At 36.7% G+C, this 13521-nt stretch overlaps 1 protein-coding gene across 2 annotated transcripts; it reads right to left on the minus strand.

Annotated features, from left to right (window-relative positions):
* Positions 1–804: 804 nt before the first annotated feature.
* Positions 805–12785, minus strand: LOC127001616 (protein phosphatase 1 regulatory subunit 7-like). 2 transcript variants are annotated; one of them, XM_050866438.1, is made up of 8 exons: positions 12588–12785; positions 10230–10363; positions 9987–10039; positions 9683–9879; positions 9182–9344; positions 8957–9073; positions 7325–7516; positions 805–5176 (listed from the first exon to the last, which is right to left on the minus strand). In XM_050866438.1, the coding sequence occupies exons 1-8, from the start codon at positions 12761–12763 to the stop codon at positions 5003–5005; spliced, it is 1206 nt and encodes a 401-aa protein (XP_050722395.1). In that variant the 5' UTR covers positions 12764–12785; the 3' UTR covers positions 805–5002. The 2 variants fall into 2 exon arrangements, with proteins under 2 accessions (XP_050722395.1, XP_050722396.1); XM_050866439.1 differs by lacking the exon at positions 12588–12785 and adding an exon at positions 12105–12552.
* Positions 12786–13521: the final 736 nt, after the last annotated feature.

Genomic DNA, 13521 nt, shown 5'->3' on the forward strand with positions numbered 1-13521 from the left:
CACTGGTCAGAGACACCGGTCTGTAATTTAGGGGTTCTTCCTTTTTTCCACTTTTGTATATAGGTACCACTTCTGCCCTCTTCCACTCCCTAGGCACTGTGCCCGTTTTAATTGAGCACCTAATGATGTCATATATCGGGCCAACTAGCTCATTTCTGCATTCTTTAAGTATAAAACCTGAAACTCCATCCAGTCCCACAGCCTTCCCTTCTTCCAATTCCCTCAATAGTTTTTTTATCTCCTCTTTATCTATTTTGACCTCTTCCATATATACATCTAAGTTGTTTTCTTGTGGTTCATTAAATAATGATTCTTTGGGATCCTCAATCTCTACATTCTCTTCAGTCAGTCTTTCAATTGTTTCTCTTGATTTAATTTTTCCATTTATAAATCTATAAAATAATTTAGGCTGTTCTTTACACTTTTCCACAATATCCTTTTCGTATCGTTTCTCTTCTTCCTTTCTCACTTTCACGTATTCATTTCTCGCTGCCTTAAAGTCTTCTTTGTTTCTTTGATTTTTGTTTCTTTTTAATCTTGACCAAGCTTTGTGTGTGTGTGTGTGTGTGTGTGTGTGTGTGTGTGTGTGTGTGTGTGTGTATATATATATATATATATATATATATATATATATATATATATATATATATATATATATATATATATATATATATATATATATATATATATATATATATATATATATATTAAGTTAAGTCTTCTATGCTTCAATCTCGGAAATACATGTTTGTAAGAATGAAATGTTAATATACCTCTTAAGTGAAAGGATAACAAAAACTTGGAAATCAGTAAATTTGTATTTCATTAAGATCCTAAGTCTTTTATTATGTGCACAATAGACATCACTTCTTAGTAAACCATTACAACTCTAAACTACATTCTTTTCTAAAAAATGTGTTTTCTGGCCAAGATAACAAGACTTTGTGTTGAATTACCTTTACCCCTATAAGGCGCTTAATAATTCACCAAGAGCAAAGAAAGGAATGGTAGATGTAAAAGACTTTTTTTATTTAATTCCATTTAACTGTTTCCTTGGTGGAGTCACTTGTTACACTTACTATCAAAATATAAAAAAATAAGTTTTACTAAACTCTACATTTGACTCATTATATATCAAATTCAACACAAATCTTCTTGACCTTACATTGAATTTTTTGTTGATGCCCATACTTCTTACAATAACATTTATATGCAAAAATAGTTGGTGGCAATTACTAAGTAAAACCAAGTTCTACAAGACTGTGAACAAACTTAACACTGTACAAATCCTAACACACACATAAGCTGAAGCTTCCCAGATGACTATCCCAAAGTTTAGGGATTGTATTGCAGCTGCTACAAAGAGAAATATATTTTCACCAGTAATGACATGGATGGCCTGTGTCTGCCCCATGTTTTCAGCCATCATCTTGCATCATCAAAAATTCACCTTTCAATAAATATTACTTATCCAGGCATAGAGTTATGGTAAAGTTGGGAGCACACGCTATAGCTGTGTGTTGCACTGGCACTCATCTCCATCAGCTCTGCCCTTCAGTCTGTGGTGGGTGAGAATCCATTACCCCAGGACACAAGGCCAGTGTGAAATCCAAGTTACCACAGTTTACCTTCCCCAGGTTTCTCCAGATTACCAACCATCCCAAAAGGGATGATGAACAGCTGTGTGGGTTGTGCACCAACTGCCCAGTCAAAGATCAAACCCAGGCCCTCAGATTCATAGCTGGGCGAGCTAACCACTACACCACAAAGGCATATAGTACAGGGTGTGTGTGTGTGTGTGTGTGTGTGACTCAAACCAGTATGCTGTTACAAATCTCTATTAAATTCCCATTTTTCTACATCAACACATACAAGTAGGAGATGTTTACAGTACAACCATATTCTAATGAATCAGCTCTGATGATACCGTCAATACAAAAACTGCAAAAAAAAAATTAATATCTGGTCAAAACTCTTGAACTGACTATATCACACATGAGTTACAAGACGCATTTAAATTTCACTTCCCTGTCTTTGTCAATACCAATTAAATGTAAGAACAAGACTTCCAAGCTAAGCCATGAGTATTTATGACAAGAAAAGACAGGGACAATTTAAAGCCCTGCACTTACTTATGGCATGTGAATGCCACCGTAGCAATCACATTTACCTTTATGACACTCATTATGTCATCATTTTCATAACATTATTTCCACTGCATCTTATATGTTTGTCTTGCTATTATCCAATTAGCTTTCTACCCTTACTTTCACCAAGAAACTGTCACATTATGCTCTCTTTGCCATTCCTTTTTTATTATTATGAGGCAAATTAGGTAAAGTGGGAGGAGTGCGGGACACTATAAGCTGCCTGTTCAGCAGCCCCAAACACCTGGTCATTCCATTCCCAAATATATTTTCTTATTCTCCTGAAAAATACACACCACTCCATGATACTCATTATTTGTGGTCTTTATCCCTTGAATTATAAAAGGCATCGAAATTGGTGGCCAATATCTTGTTAAAGCAATATTGGATACAAGCAAATATGGCAAACTCTTGAATTTTGAGAACTTGTGTGACAATCCTCCTACAGTGAACTTTAGAATATCAGATCAGCATGGCCAAAACACACTTACGGAAAGTAAGTATTACTGTCTTAATTAACTCCTCAGAATTATGTATGCTTGGACATTCAAATACATCTTAATAAAGTTATACTGTACAAATATGAACAAATGATTGTACTAATGTTGCTATTAACAGTAGTTCTATTATGATCTGTACAAAAAGTCTAAGCTTTTCTTCATACTGACATGCATGTATAAGGTGTACATACAAAATGACACAATGATGCATATTAGGCTGGAATTAGTGTTAGAATCACTCCTAGAGACAATGACTGCATGTTGGTGTACTCTTTGAGCCATGGCTGTATTATCAGCTTATATGTGTGGAGGTACAGTAAAGCATTTCACATGGTAACACTTAAAAGACAGATTGGGAAAAATATCCAGTCCTAAAGTAGAATCAATGTGCACATTTAACAAAGCTAGAAAATAATAGATATAAAGCTAGATGATCATAATAAATAAATTAACCTACTGAACATCTGAGAAACTTAACAATCTCTCCGACTAGCACTCGTACTATATTATTGCCACAAAAAACATAGATGACAATTTTTCCATGTACAGAAAATTTACAAGTTTTCTTGCAAAAATGTTCAAGACTTTGTAAAAACATTAAATTTCTTTGCATGAATCAAACATTTACAGGAAGAACATACTACAAAAATAAGCTTCACCATATTCTGAAGCAGGAAGCACACTTCCTGTCTACCTGAAATTATGTTTTCATATGAAAATCTACCTAAGTCAATAAAAAAATATAGCATACAATAAAAGACAGATGAAACTTCAACACCATGCACTTTAAGTCTATGCAGATATTTAATAGTATTCAACTTGAAGCTCATGCCAAATGTTAATCTATGAAACTGGCCATGAAAAGTAAAGAACAAGAGCAAGTACCAACAATCACTGCTAATAACAAACACCTCTAAAATTGATCTCATAAGTGCATACAATACAATAAAGAATTGATTAAGACTATGCCATAAGGCATGTATCACCCAATAAACGGAGCCAGTAGTATCTCAGTGCCATTACTGGCAGTGAACTACAATTATTATAAAAAAATAAACACAGGTCCATGAGTACAGTGTGTGACTGTTTGTTTGTGCACAGTTTTCTTTTCCTTATTTCACATGTGCACAGGATGACGTGTATATGAGGCTGAGTAAAAAATCTTAAGCAATTATAAAAAGTTACATTGTATTAGTGACTGCACTTTAACACTGCTGGTCTGTGGCTCTCATCTTGCATAGATGAAATGAGGGTGATGCAAACTGCTCAAACCCTAAGACTGACATTATAACCAAACTTCCTTTTGATGAATATTTGTGGTGATAAAGTACCAGTGTAAGTTAATTTGGTCCAATATAGATATGCAAATACATAATTCAAGTGGGAACCTTTTGGAGGCACACAAGATCCTGCTTCAAAGTGCACAATAATAATGTTGACAGACTATTAAATTTAGTAATTACTTTTTTACAAAAAATGTACTCCCAGAAGCTAGAGCTGCCTTAAATATACAAAGCAACACATCACAACCACTTAAATTTATTTACTACATATGCTAAATGCTTTGGCAGTTATCAGACTGAGGAAGATCTTTAAAAAACTGTTCTCCAGCACATCAATTTATCTGCACATGCAAAACAGCACACTTAAAAGTCTACAATGCTATTCCACTTGTAAAGTTCCTCAACTATGAGCTTTTCACTTTGAATCGATGCATCAAGATGTCCAAATTCATCAGTAACTACTGTAAGTATAACATGAATCCTTCCTAATATTTAAAATAGTTCCTGCAACACCTTGCTTCTAAAGTTGCTTGCTGTTTCTAAATTGGTAGAATTACATGGAGGCCTTCTCCAAAATAAACTTACATAGCACAATCTTGCAAGTTCAGTCTGTGACAATCCAATATTAAGGCAAGATCATTCAGAGAAGAAATTCTCTTTGGTAACCTCCCCTTATTTTTTTCTTATATATATAAAAAAAAAAAAATAAATAAATAAAAAAATAAAAAAAAAGGACCACCAAAAACTCTCCCTTGTAATTCAATCAAACTTCTTTTTCCTATTTGGTAAGGCTTCATTTGTTAATTTTGTTCAGCATTTAGCTAACTAGACTTTCACATGCAGGGAAATGCAATTGAGTATAAGGGGTGACAGCGATTTCTTAAAATACTGTGATATTAAGTGAGAAGTGAGGCTGAACTAGTATCTGTCATGTGTCGAACATGAAAATTTATCAAATATGAATTCAAGACATGTATGCAAACCTTGGATACAACAAAACTCTCACATTTGATGAAAGAACTGTGTACACATCATGTTTATCTTACATTAAATCAATTACCTCGCCATTTTCTTACCGGCAAAGTGTTGAATCAATCTGTGTTAAGGAAGGAAGAGCCAACTTAATCTTGCGTCGATAGTTGGGGTCCCGCTGCAGTGGGTTTCCCTCAAGGTAAACAGTCTGTATTCCTTTGGCATTTTCTAGCTGCTTCAAGTCATTCCAGTCACTAATTTCATTGCCATTGAACTGTAAGCAAAAAATCAATAATCAATAGAAATGTATATGTGAGGAAAACAATCAACACATAAACAGAAAACAGAAAATATTGCAAATCTTATATAATTACATCAGATATTTTCCATGTACCTCCACTGGGATAAAAACTGGAGAAATGTACTGTGAAGTAATGAGGACAGATTTGCAAATTAGTAAAAAAAATATCCACTAGCAGAAATCCTCATATTCTGCTATATGTACAGTGAATTTTGTAACATTAATTATTAATTAATTAATTTTATGTGGGGTTGCTTTTCATACCCTGATGCTGAAACTTGTAATCATGTCCCATTCCCTGAAGACAGAGTGGAGTCAAAATGGCCTTACTGTTAGTTTAACCATTTCATTGCTAATCACTCACAGCGAGACTATCCCCCCAGGCACACTCGGGCAGCCCAGAGGGGGGAGGGGGGGGCTCTTTTAATCGCTGTATCTCAAAAACTATTCATCACAGCTAAAAAAAAAAAAAAAAACACCATTGGAAAGAGGAGGACACGATCTATAAGGCACGTTGTGGGGGTGTTGCCTGTGAGTGCGACTGATGCTCGCAGCGAGCTTTTAGCACCACCACGCAAGTGCTCGCTATTTTAACCTCAGTATTTCAAAAACTATTCATCACAGCTAAAAAACAAAAACACCATTGGAAAGAGGAGGCCAAGATCTATAAGATTCGGTTGTGTAAGCCTCTCCTGCGAATGTACAGGCACGTTCAGCAAGTGACGCTAGTGCTCACTCTTTTAACCGCTATATCTCAAAAAATATTCATCACAGCTAAAAAACAAAAACACCACTGGAAAGAAGAGGCCAAGATCTATAAGATTTGGTTATGTTAGCCTCTCCTGCCAAAGTACCGGCACGTTCGTGGGGTGTTGCCTGTGAAGATGTACATGCGTGCATGTGCAACGGTCAGCCATGTTGAGGCAACTACTGAGTAGATCTCTTGATGAGGTGTTGGCAGGGTAGTATTGCCAAGTGCAAAATTTACAACTATTTGGAAAAAAAATCAGCAGGTGATAAGTGAAGCTATGCAAAAATGCCTCAATATTGGACAACAACATCCACCAGTTACTCGTCTGTAGATTTTCCGTGCTTTTCTGCGCTAGGCTGATAAGATTTTCCACCAAATTTAGTGAAAAACCCACTGAATTGGTAATGCTGTGGGGTGAGAAATAGTGTTGAAACACTCATACGTGGGAAATTTGAATGCGACTGGTGCTCGCAGTGAGGATTTAGCACCACCAGCAAGTTACGCTAGTCCTCACTGCATGTATTAAGCATTGAAAGGGTTAAACCCTGCTTCATGTGTCACTTTTTAGTGGCAGTTGCTTACCACTAAAAAGACCAGAAGTGGAGCACAATCGCTTTCATGTAAGACCACAAATGAGCCAAGTCCATTTTCTTGGCCCCACCACAGGGCTGATGATAGAAAACTTTATGCTAAATTAAAGCATGCATGTGACATATTTTGGGACCAAGACACTCACTTTCCACTCATTAAGTGATTTAGTGTAATCAGATGCAGAGTATGCAATAGCTTGCAGAGATGGTTGGTTACAAAATATAAATTACAGAAGTGGATAAAAAGTCTGCTCTCTATAGTTTTAAACTGAAAGATTATAGAGTAATTAAGTTACAAAATGTTTCTTGAGTCATACTGAGGTAGCTGAAATTATTTGAAGTACAAATTCACCTTTAAAAGGAATGTGAAACTGACCCCACCAGTCTTCTTGGGGTGCACCCAACGCTTCCTTTTCCTTTTACTTTTTACTTTTTTTCACAAAGTAAATGAATAAGGATATATGCAACCCTTATGGAATACAGGGTAATGAAGCTGCTATATTTATCTGTAACTGCCACAAAAAAAGACTTGTGTGCTGGGACAGAATATGATGATCAGACACAGTTTAAATGACTACCACCCTAGTCATAGCACCCTCCCATATCTAAAAAGAAAGGTTACATAATCACAAAATATGAAAGGACAGGAAAATTTGGAAAAAATGAAAGGTTTTCTGCAAGAGGAAACCATGGAATAGACATCAAAATGAATTAACAATATAAATAAATACAGAGATATAGATATATATAGAATACAAAATGCTGATCAGTAAAACTCACCCAGAATTCTTCCAACTCTGTAAGATGGCTAATATTTTCTATTTTCTTTATCTTGTTAACAGCCATGTCTAAAGTCTGAAGCTTCACATTGTTATCAAGGCCTTCTAGCAGCTCTATGCCATTATGGGAGCAATACAATTGGTCCAAGCTGACGAGTCGACCCAAGCCTTCAATTTTTGTTATTCTGTTACTCTGGAAGGAATGTTAATTTTTAATATGATATTAACCCGGTAGCTGCGGGGATCATGTTTCTTAGGTTAGGTTAGGTTAGGTTAGGTTAAAGGCCCCTCTAAGCAAAATAGTGAGAAAGAATCATCACTCACGCAAACCATTTCATAATATATATCAACGCATGTGTGATCAGTTTATGCATCATCTATTTTGGGGGGTTTATATCAAGGCAGAAATTTGGCCCGTCACTGCTACCGGGTTAATGATCCTATTCTCTAATTATTAATGTCATATAAGAAACACTGTGGTTATGAGTAATAATCTCTGTTTTTCAAAACTTTGAATATTTTCTACACATCACTTGTGTAATGGCAGGCTTAAGATAAACAGAGACTATAGCAAGTTTACTCAGTCTTCACACAGCAAAAACAGCAATGGCAGGACCTTGTATAAGTGAATCCTGCAGTTGCAGAACTTAGGGTTGCCAGGTGATTATTGCAAAGTTGAATCCCTATTATTGTCACTAACAGAAAGAAAGATCTGATGGATTAAAAGGACTTTTGGACACTGCAGTATGCATAATGAAGGAAATTTGATCATTAGCTTAATTTCTTGTTCACTAAAAGAACTGCTTAAAATGAGTTGTCATAAATTCCTGCATTTATGCATTTCCAATGAGAACAGTTCATTGATAAAAGGCAAAGAGACAAGGCATATATTCCTGTAAAGACTTCTGATCTACCTCTTACCGAAACATTTGTGTGGGAAAAAAAAAATCTCCAAGCTGCTCAGAAAATGCAAAGAGATGAAATAAGACCCTACTTCTAAGTGAGCAGGTGGAAATTAAAATAAAATTAAGTGACATGTATGTCAGTCCAACAGCTGTGTGAGGTCAACAATGCAGGATCATCCAGTCTGTGATATTAAACAGATGATCAAAACAGGAATAGTGACAGTAAAAAAAAAATGTTTCCTGGTAAAATAAAAAGTTGATTACTCAGAAAAAGTGCTGATGCAGCTTCTGATTACTACCTATTCCATTACCTGAAATCTTCTATAATTAAGCACCCCCTAGCTCCCAACCCTTTTGGATTTTGGAGGCACATCCTGTGGTAGGTAGGAATTCCAGATCTTACCATTTTTAGGGTTGCCTTATATGAAAAGACATGACAGGAGATTGGTGGCTTATATAACCGCAGAAGTGACCTATGTAGTGATCCTGACATTCATAAAACCATCAAAGCAATAGATTCGTATTTATATATTATTCTTTTGTCCAAATATTTAAAAAGAAATCCATGAAACAATTGTTTAATATGGATTCCTTTTTTTCCTACTCATCTAAATTCAAAGTATAATTTTCTTTAATATATAATGAAGTATCAAAGATGCAGTAAGAAGTTGGACTGTACCACAAAAATAAATAAAGAAATTAACTGCACCTAATATGTATTAGCTCACCTGCACACCAAGGATCTTTAAGTTGATTAGAGAATCCAAGTTCTGTAGCTTTGTGATTTTATTTTTACCCAGGAATATACTATTCAGGTTGGTCAGTCCATCCAGATTTTCAATCACCTGCAGAAGATAACATAAAACAAATAGTTTTCAGATTAAAAAATATGGACAGTACAACTTATATACATGTATGGTAATAACATGAATTCCCAAAGGTGCTTTACCTACCCTAATTTTATTGTCGCCAAGTTCAAGATGTTCCAAGTTCTTTAGGTGATTGAGATTCTCAATTCGAGATATCTTGTTTGCACAAAGAAATATCTTCTTCAGATTGATCAATCCTTCCAGGTTTTCAATTTTCCTTACCCGGTTAAATGATATGTCCAGTGTTCTGAAAGGAGATTCATTATAATGTAATTCCATGAATAATTAACATTAAAAGTAATTTCATCTTCTAATGCTGTAAAATCATTGCAGATTCAAAATCATTTCAATAAATGAGCTATAAGTAACCATCATAAGAGACATCACTTACTACAAAATATCATGTTTCAATTTCTGTGGAAATGGAAATCATGGAATTTCAAATTTGGGTTTCTAACATGAAACAATTTACAGTTATCTGCTAGTAACAGTCCAGTACTGTGATATAATGTTCAGTGGCTGTGTGTTGTGATTGGGTGATACAGTACAGTAATGTAATAAGCTCTCTGTGTTCCAAAAACTTACTCCAAATTAACAAGTGCAGACAAGTTTTCAATAACAGTAATCTGGTTGTCATACAGCTCCAGCTCTTTCAGCATTGTAAGCGTGTGAAGATTTTCTATCTTCTTGATTAGATTCCATCGCAAACACAGTGTTTCCACACATCTCAAGGACTCCAGGTTCTCTATTTTCGCAATGCGGCGATGGTTCAGGTCAACATCCTGAAAATAATGTTTCCTGAATAAGTAACTCAAAGTTCCACAAACAGAGAAAGCTATATGAGATACATTCACCATGCACTGGTTGATGATCCCCACAGGGAACTTACCACAGCATTGGGATCTAGAATCACCAGGTCCTCACACTCATCTTCAGGGTCAGCTAAAAAGGAAAAAGTAAGTGCATTAAGTAATAAGGATAAATAAATAAACTACTGAATAAATTTAAGAGAAATACATCATAAATCATATATATAATTACTTATTTGATTATTTATTTTTATTGGTAACTTATGGCAGAAAAAATATTTATCTTATAATGAATATGAGAAAAAAGTTGATAAAGTCTTCACCTCTAGAGACCTCTTCTGGCTCAGATTCAACAGTGGGCTCATCATATTCCTCAGTCTGGTTGGTGTTGGACACATCCTCGGGGTCTTGAGACATCTTTCTTCTACCTGATGGTTCTCTAGGGTCACCCATGTACCTGATGAGATTGTTGCCTTCACATATGAGAAAAAATATGGTCCTAGTGAGATGAATATGACTAAAATCAAAAGCTACATATAACAATCCGGCAGGTTGGGGTGAGATCGGAGTGTGATGCAGAAATACTGCAGAATTAAAAGATGAGAAGAGGAAAGATTTTGTTCCATTTCTTCAAAATTAGCTCAGTTAAGTAATGAGAAAGGATAGCTAATGTGATGACTAGTAATCTTTATATGTTCTCTTATAAAAAAAAAATACAGACTACTGCACATACCATTACCCACATTACCCAAACAACTATTGGCTTTACTTGCACGCATTAGTTTCCTCACACACAATTTTAAGTATTTTTTCAAAACAAATTACTTTAAAGTATAAATACTGTATATCATAGACTTCTGGATCCCATTCACACACAAAAAATGACCAGAAAACACAGTTCCATCTGCCATCATAAGATATTTGGGGTTATATACCCTAACAATATCACACTAAATAAAATAAAAACTGATGGCATCATGAATATGAAAATGAATTGCATTTGTATGATTTGTATTGCCTGGTTCTCTCAATTTGGTGGGGCTAAGTTACTTATTTAGGGGCTCTAAGTTACCAAGTACTTCCATCTATTTTGCTATTTCTTAGATCTATATCCCATACCCCCTTGGGAACTCTCTTAAACAGAGTGGCCATGACAGATCTTCAATTTTACCTTTACTGGTAATCTCTTGCCAGCCAAACTTATTCACCATTCACCAACTGAAATGCCAGGATTTTCTCTTTACTACTCTTCCACATGACCTCTGCATGTAACGAAACACATGAGAAATTAATCCAGACAACCAAAAGGTTTGCCAGCGCCGGGGATCGAACCCGCGACCAGCGGAATGGGAGAGCCCATCAGGCAAGTCAGCACTACACAAGCACTACTTGGTGAATGGCCTCACCCTCTGAATTTCAGAGATGATAAGCTGCAAGACAGCTTAGGCTGCCATGGAATGCTTTGGGCTACACTGCCTCCTGCAGCCAGGTGGGTTTGTGCATTTCATTATTTCTTTTTTTCTATTACAGACTCTTCCTATGGTTTCCCAGGAAGTCTGAGAGTTAGAAGAAGACATATATGGCAAAAGAAGAGTAGTCTGCAAAGCAGGCAATGAGATATTGACAAGTAAGTAAAATCAATCTTTATGAAGACACTGACATTTATCGAGATTTTCACCCATTGCACTGCATAGTTTAACACTTTTCTGACACCTTGTTTCAGTATTCATCTTTCTTTAAATGAGATGGGAAAAAAAAAACATTGGGAGATGATGTTAGATCTGGTTAGATTAAAATAAGGGAGTGAGGGGGGGGGCAGAGCCCCCTATTAGGTGTTACATTTCGTTGGAATAGTTACTACTTTACCGTAAATACATGTGATACATTTTGCAACACACCACTTACTTGGTGGTAAGTTGTCAAGCGGCAGAGTCCACCTTCCTCATGGTCTTTGAGGGATTAAGTGTTTATTTTTCCTCATTTCTATATATTGTAAAGACAAAAGTTTTAATTCTGGTGAATTCTGATACATTTACTACAAATCTGTGTTATTCTTTTTACAGAAATTACTAGTTTTTGAGTGGGGTGAGAAAGGAAATTGAGGAAACTAGTGATTTCTGCAGGGAATAGTTAAGATTAATAATTAAAACAACTTACCAGGGAATAGTTAAATTTAATAATTAAAACACAGTACTTACCAGAAGTGAAGTTTTGTATGCCACTGTGAGCTGGGTAAGGTCATAGATATTTAGCAACACAACCAGTGATAGTCCTGAGCTGCCTACATCCACAGGCCTCCAGAGACCATCAATACACAGCCTTAGCAGCCCACCAACAAACTTAAGTACAAAAGCTGCATTAAAAAATGCAGTGATCATTAATTAACTGGGAACTCGGTATAAACAGGTAGGAAACCAAAACCAATTTTACAACCTGGATAGTCTTACTGTTTATAGTTAGAGATAATGCATTTATGAGCTGCTACTGATCCCTTCCCTCCTAAGGCCACTAACCCCACGCCGGGCCGCGGAGCAGCACGGGCAGGGTTGTGCACCGCCCTGCCGCTCCGCCCGGGGAGGGGAGGGAAGACTAGCTCCGGCCACGGGTACAAGCTCAGGCTATTACGTGACGCCTCGTTACCGGCAGTGGGCGCGAGGATGCCGGTTGGAAACAACACCCACCTCTGAGGGGCGTGCAAGGAGGGCGCGGCGGGGTGAGGTGCAGGGCGCGGGGTGCAGGTGTAGCGCTGGCCGCCTCCCTCTTGTTGACACTGGCAGGGCGGGCGAGGGGCGCCGCGCCACGCCCGCCTGCACTGGAGGCTGGGCCAGGCACACCAGGGATACTCACGAGATACCATATGGAGGGAAGGAACAGAAAAACAAACTAATACAGGAAACAAATTTTGACACCAGGAATTTAAACTTTGGGATACCGATTCCTCAAACCTGAATCAATAAATAGCTAACGAATATAATTATAACACACACACACACACACACACACACACACACACACACACACACATATATATATATATATATATATATATATATATAGAGAGAGAGAGAGAGAGAGAGAGAGAGAGAGAGAGAGAGAGAGAGAGAGAGAGAGAGAGAGAGAGAGAGAGAGAGAGAGAGATTTAACTAGTTGTGACATACGGGGGGGCATGTGTGTGTGTGTAATTCACCTCTTGGTCTGCTGTGGGTCTCTCTCGAGACAGCCAACCGTGTGTGTGTGTGTGTGTGTGTGTTCAAAAGCAGGGTATAGATTGATTGACTGTAGCCTACTATCTATATGATTGTGTACCATGAACAAAATCAAATTAGGTGAAGCACGAATCTATCAGATACACAATGGTTATGAAAAAAAAATCAGGTTCTTGTCTTTGGATGAAACGTTATACAAAAACTATTTCACCTAAATAGGTTAGCAGTGCCGGACCTTCCTAAACGTTCACTACGTTTATGCGTGGGGCCTTTGATCAGTGGGAGGGGCCTTAAGATGTGTATAAAAAAAAAGATGGTGCTTTTATTATGCCCCATGAAAAATGTTCGATAAAAAAATAATACTAAAGTTTCAAGCAAAAAAAAAACATGTTGTAACAACCCTTCAAGG

The sequence above is a fragment of the Eriocheir sinensis genome, chromosome 21, assembly GCF_024679095.1.
Source record: "Eriocheir sinensis breed Jianghai 21 chromosome 21, ASM2467909v1, whole genome shotgun sequence".
NCBI classification, from domain to species: Eukaryota; Metazoa; Arthropoda; class Malacostraca; order Decapoda; family Varunidae; genus Eriocheir; species Eriocheir sinensis.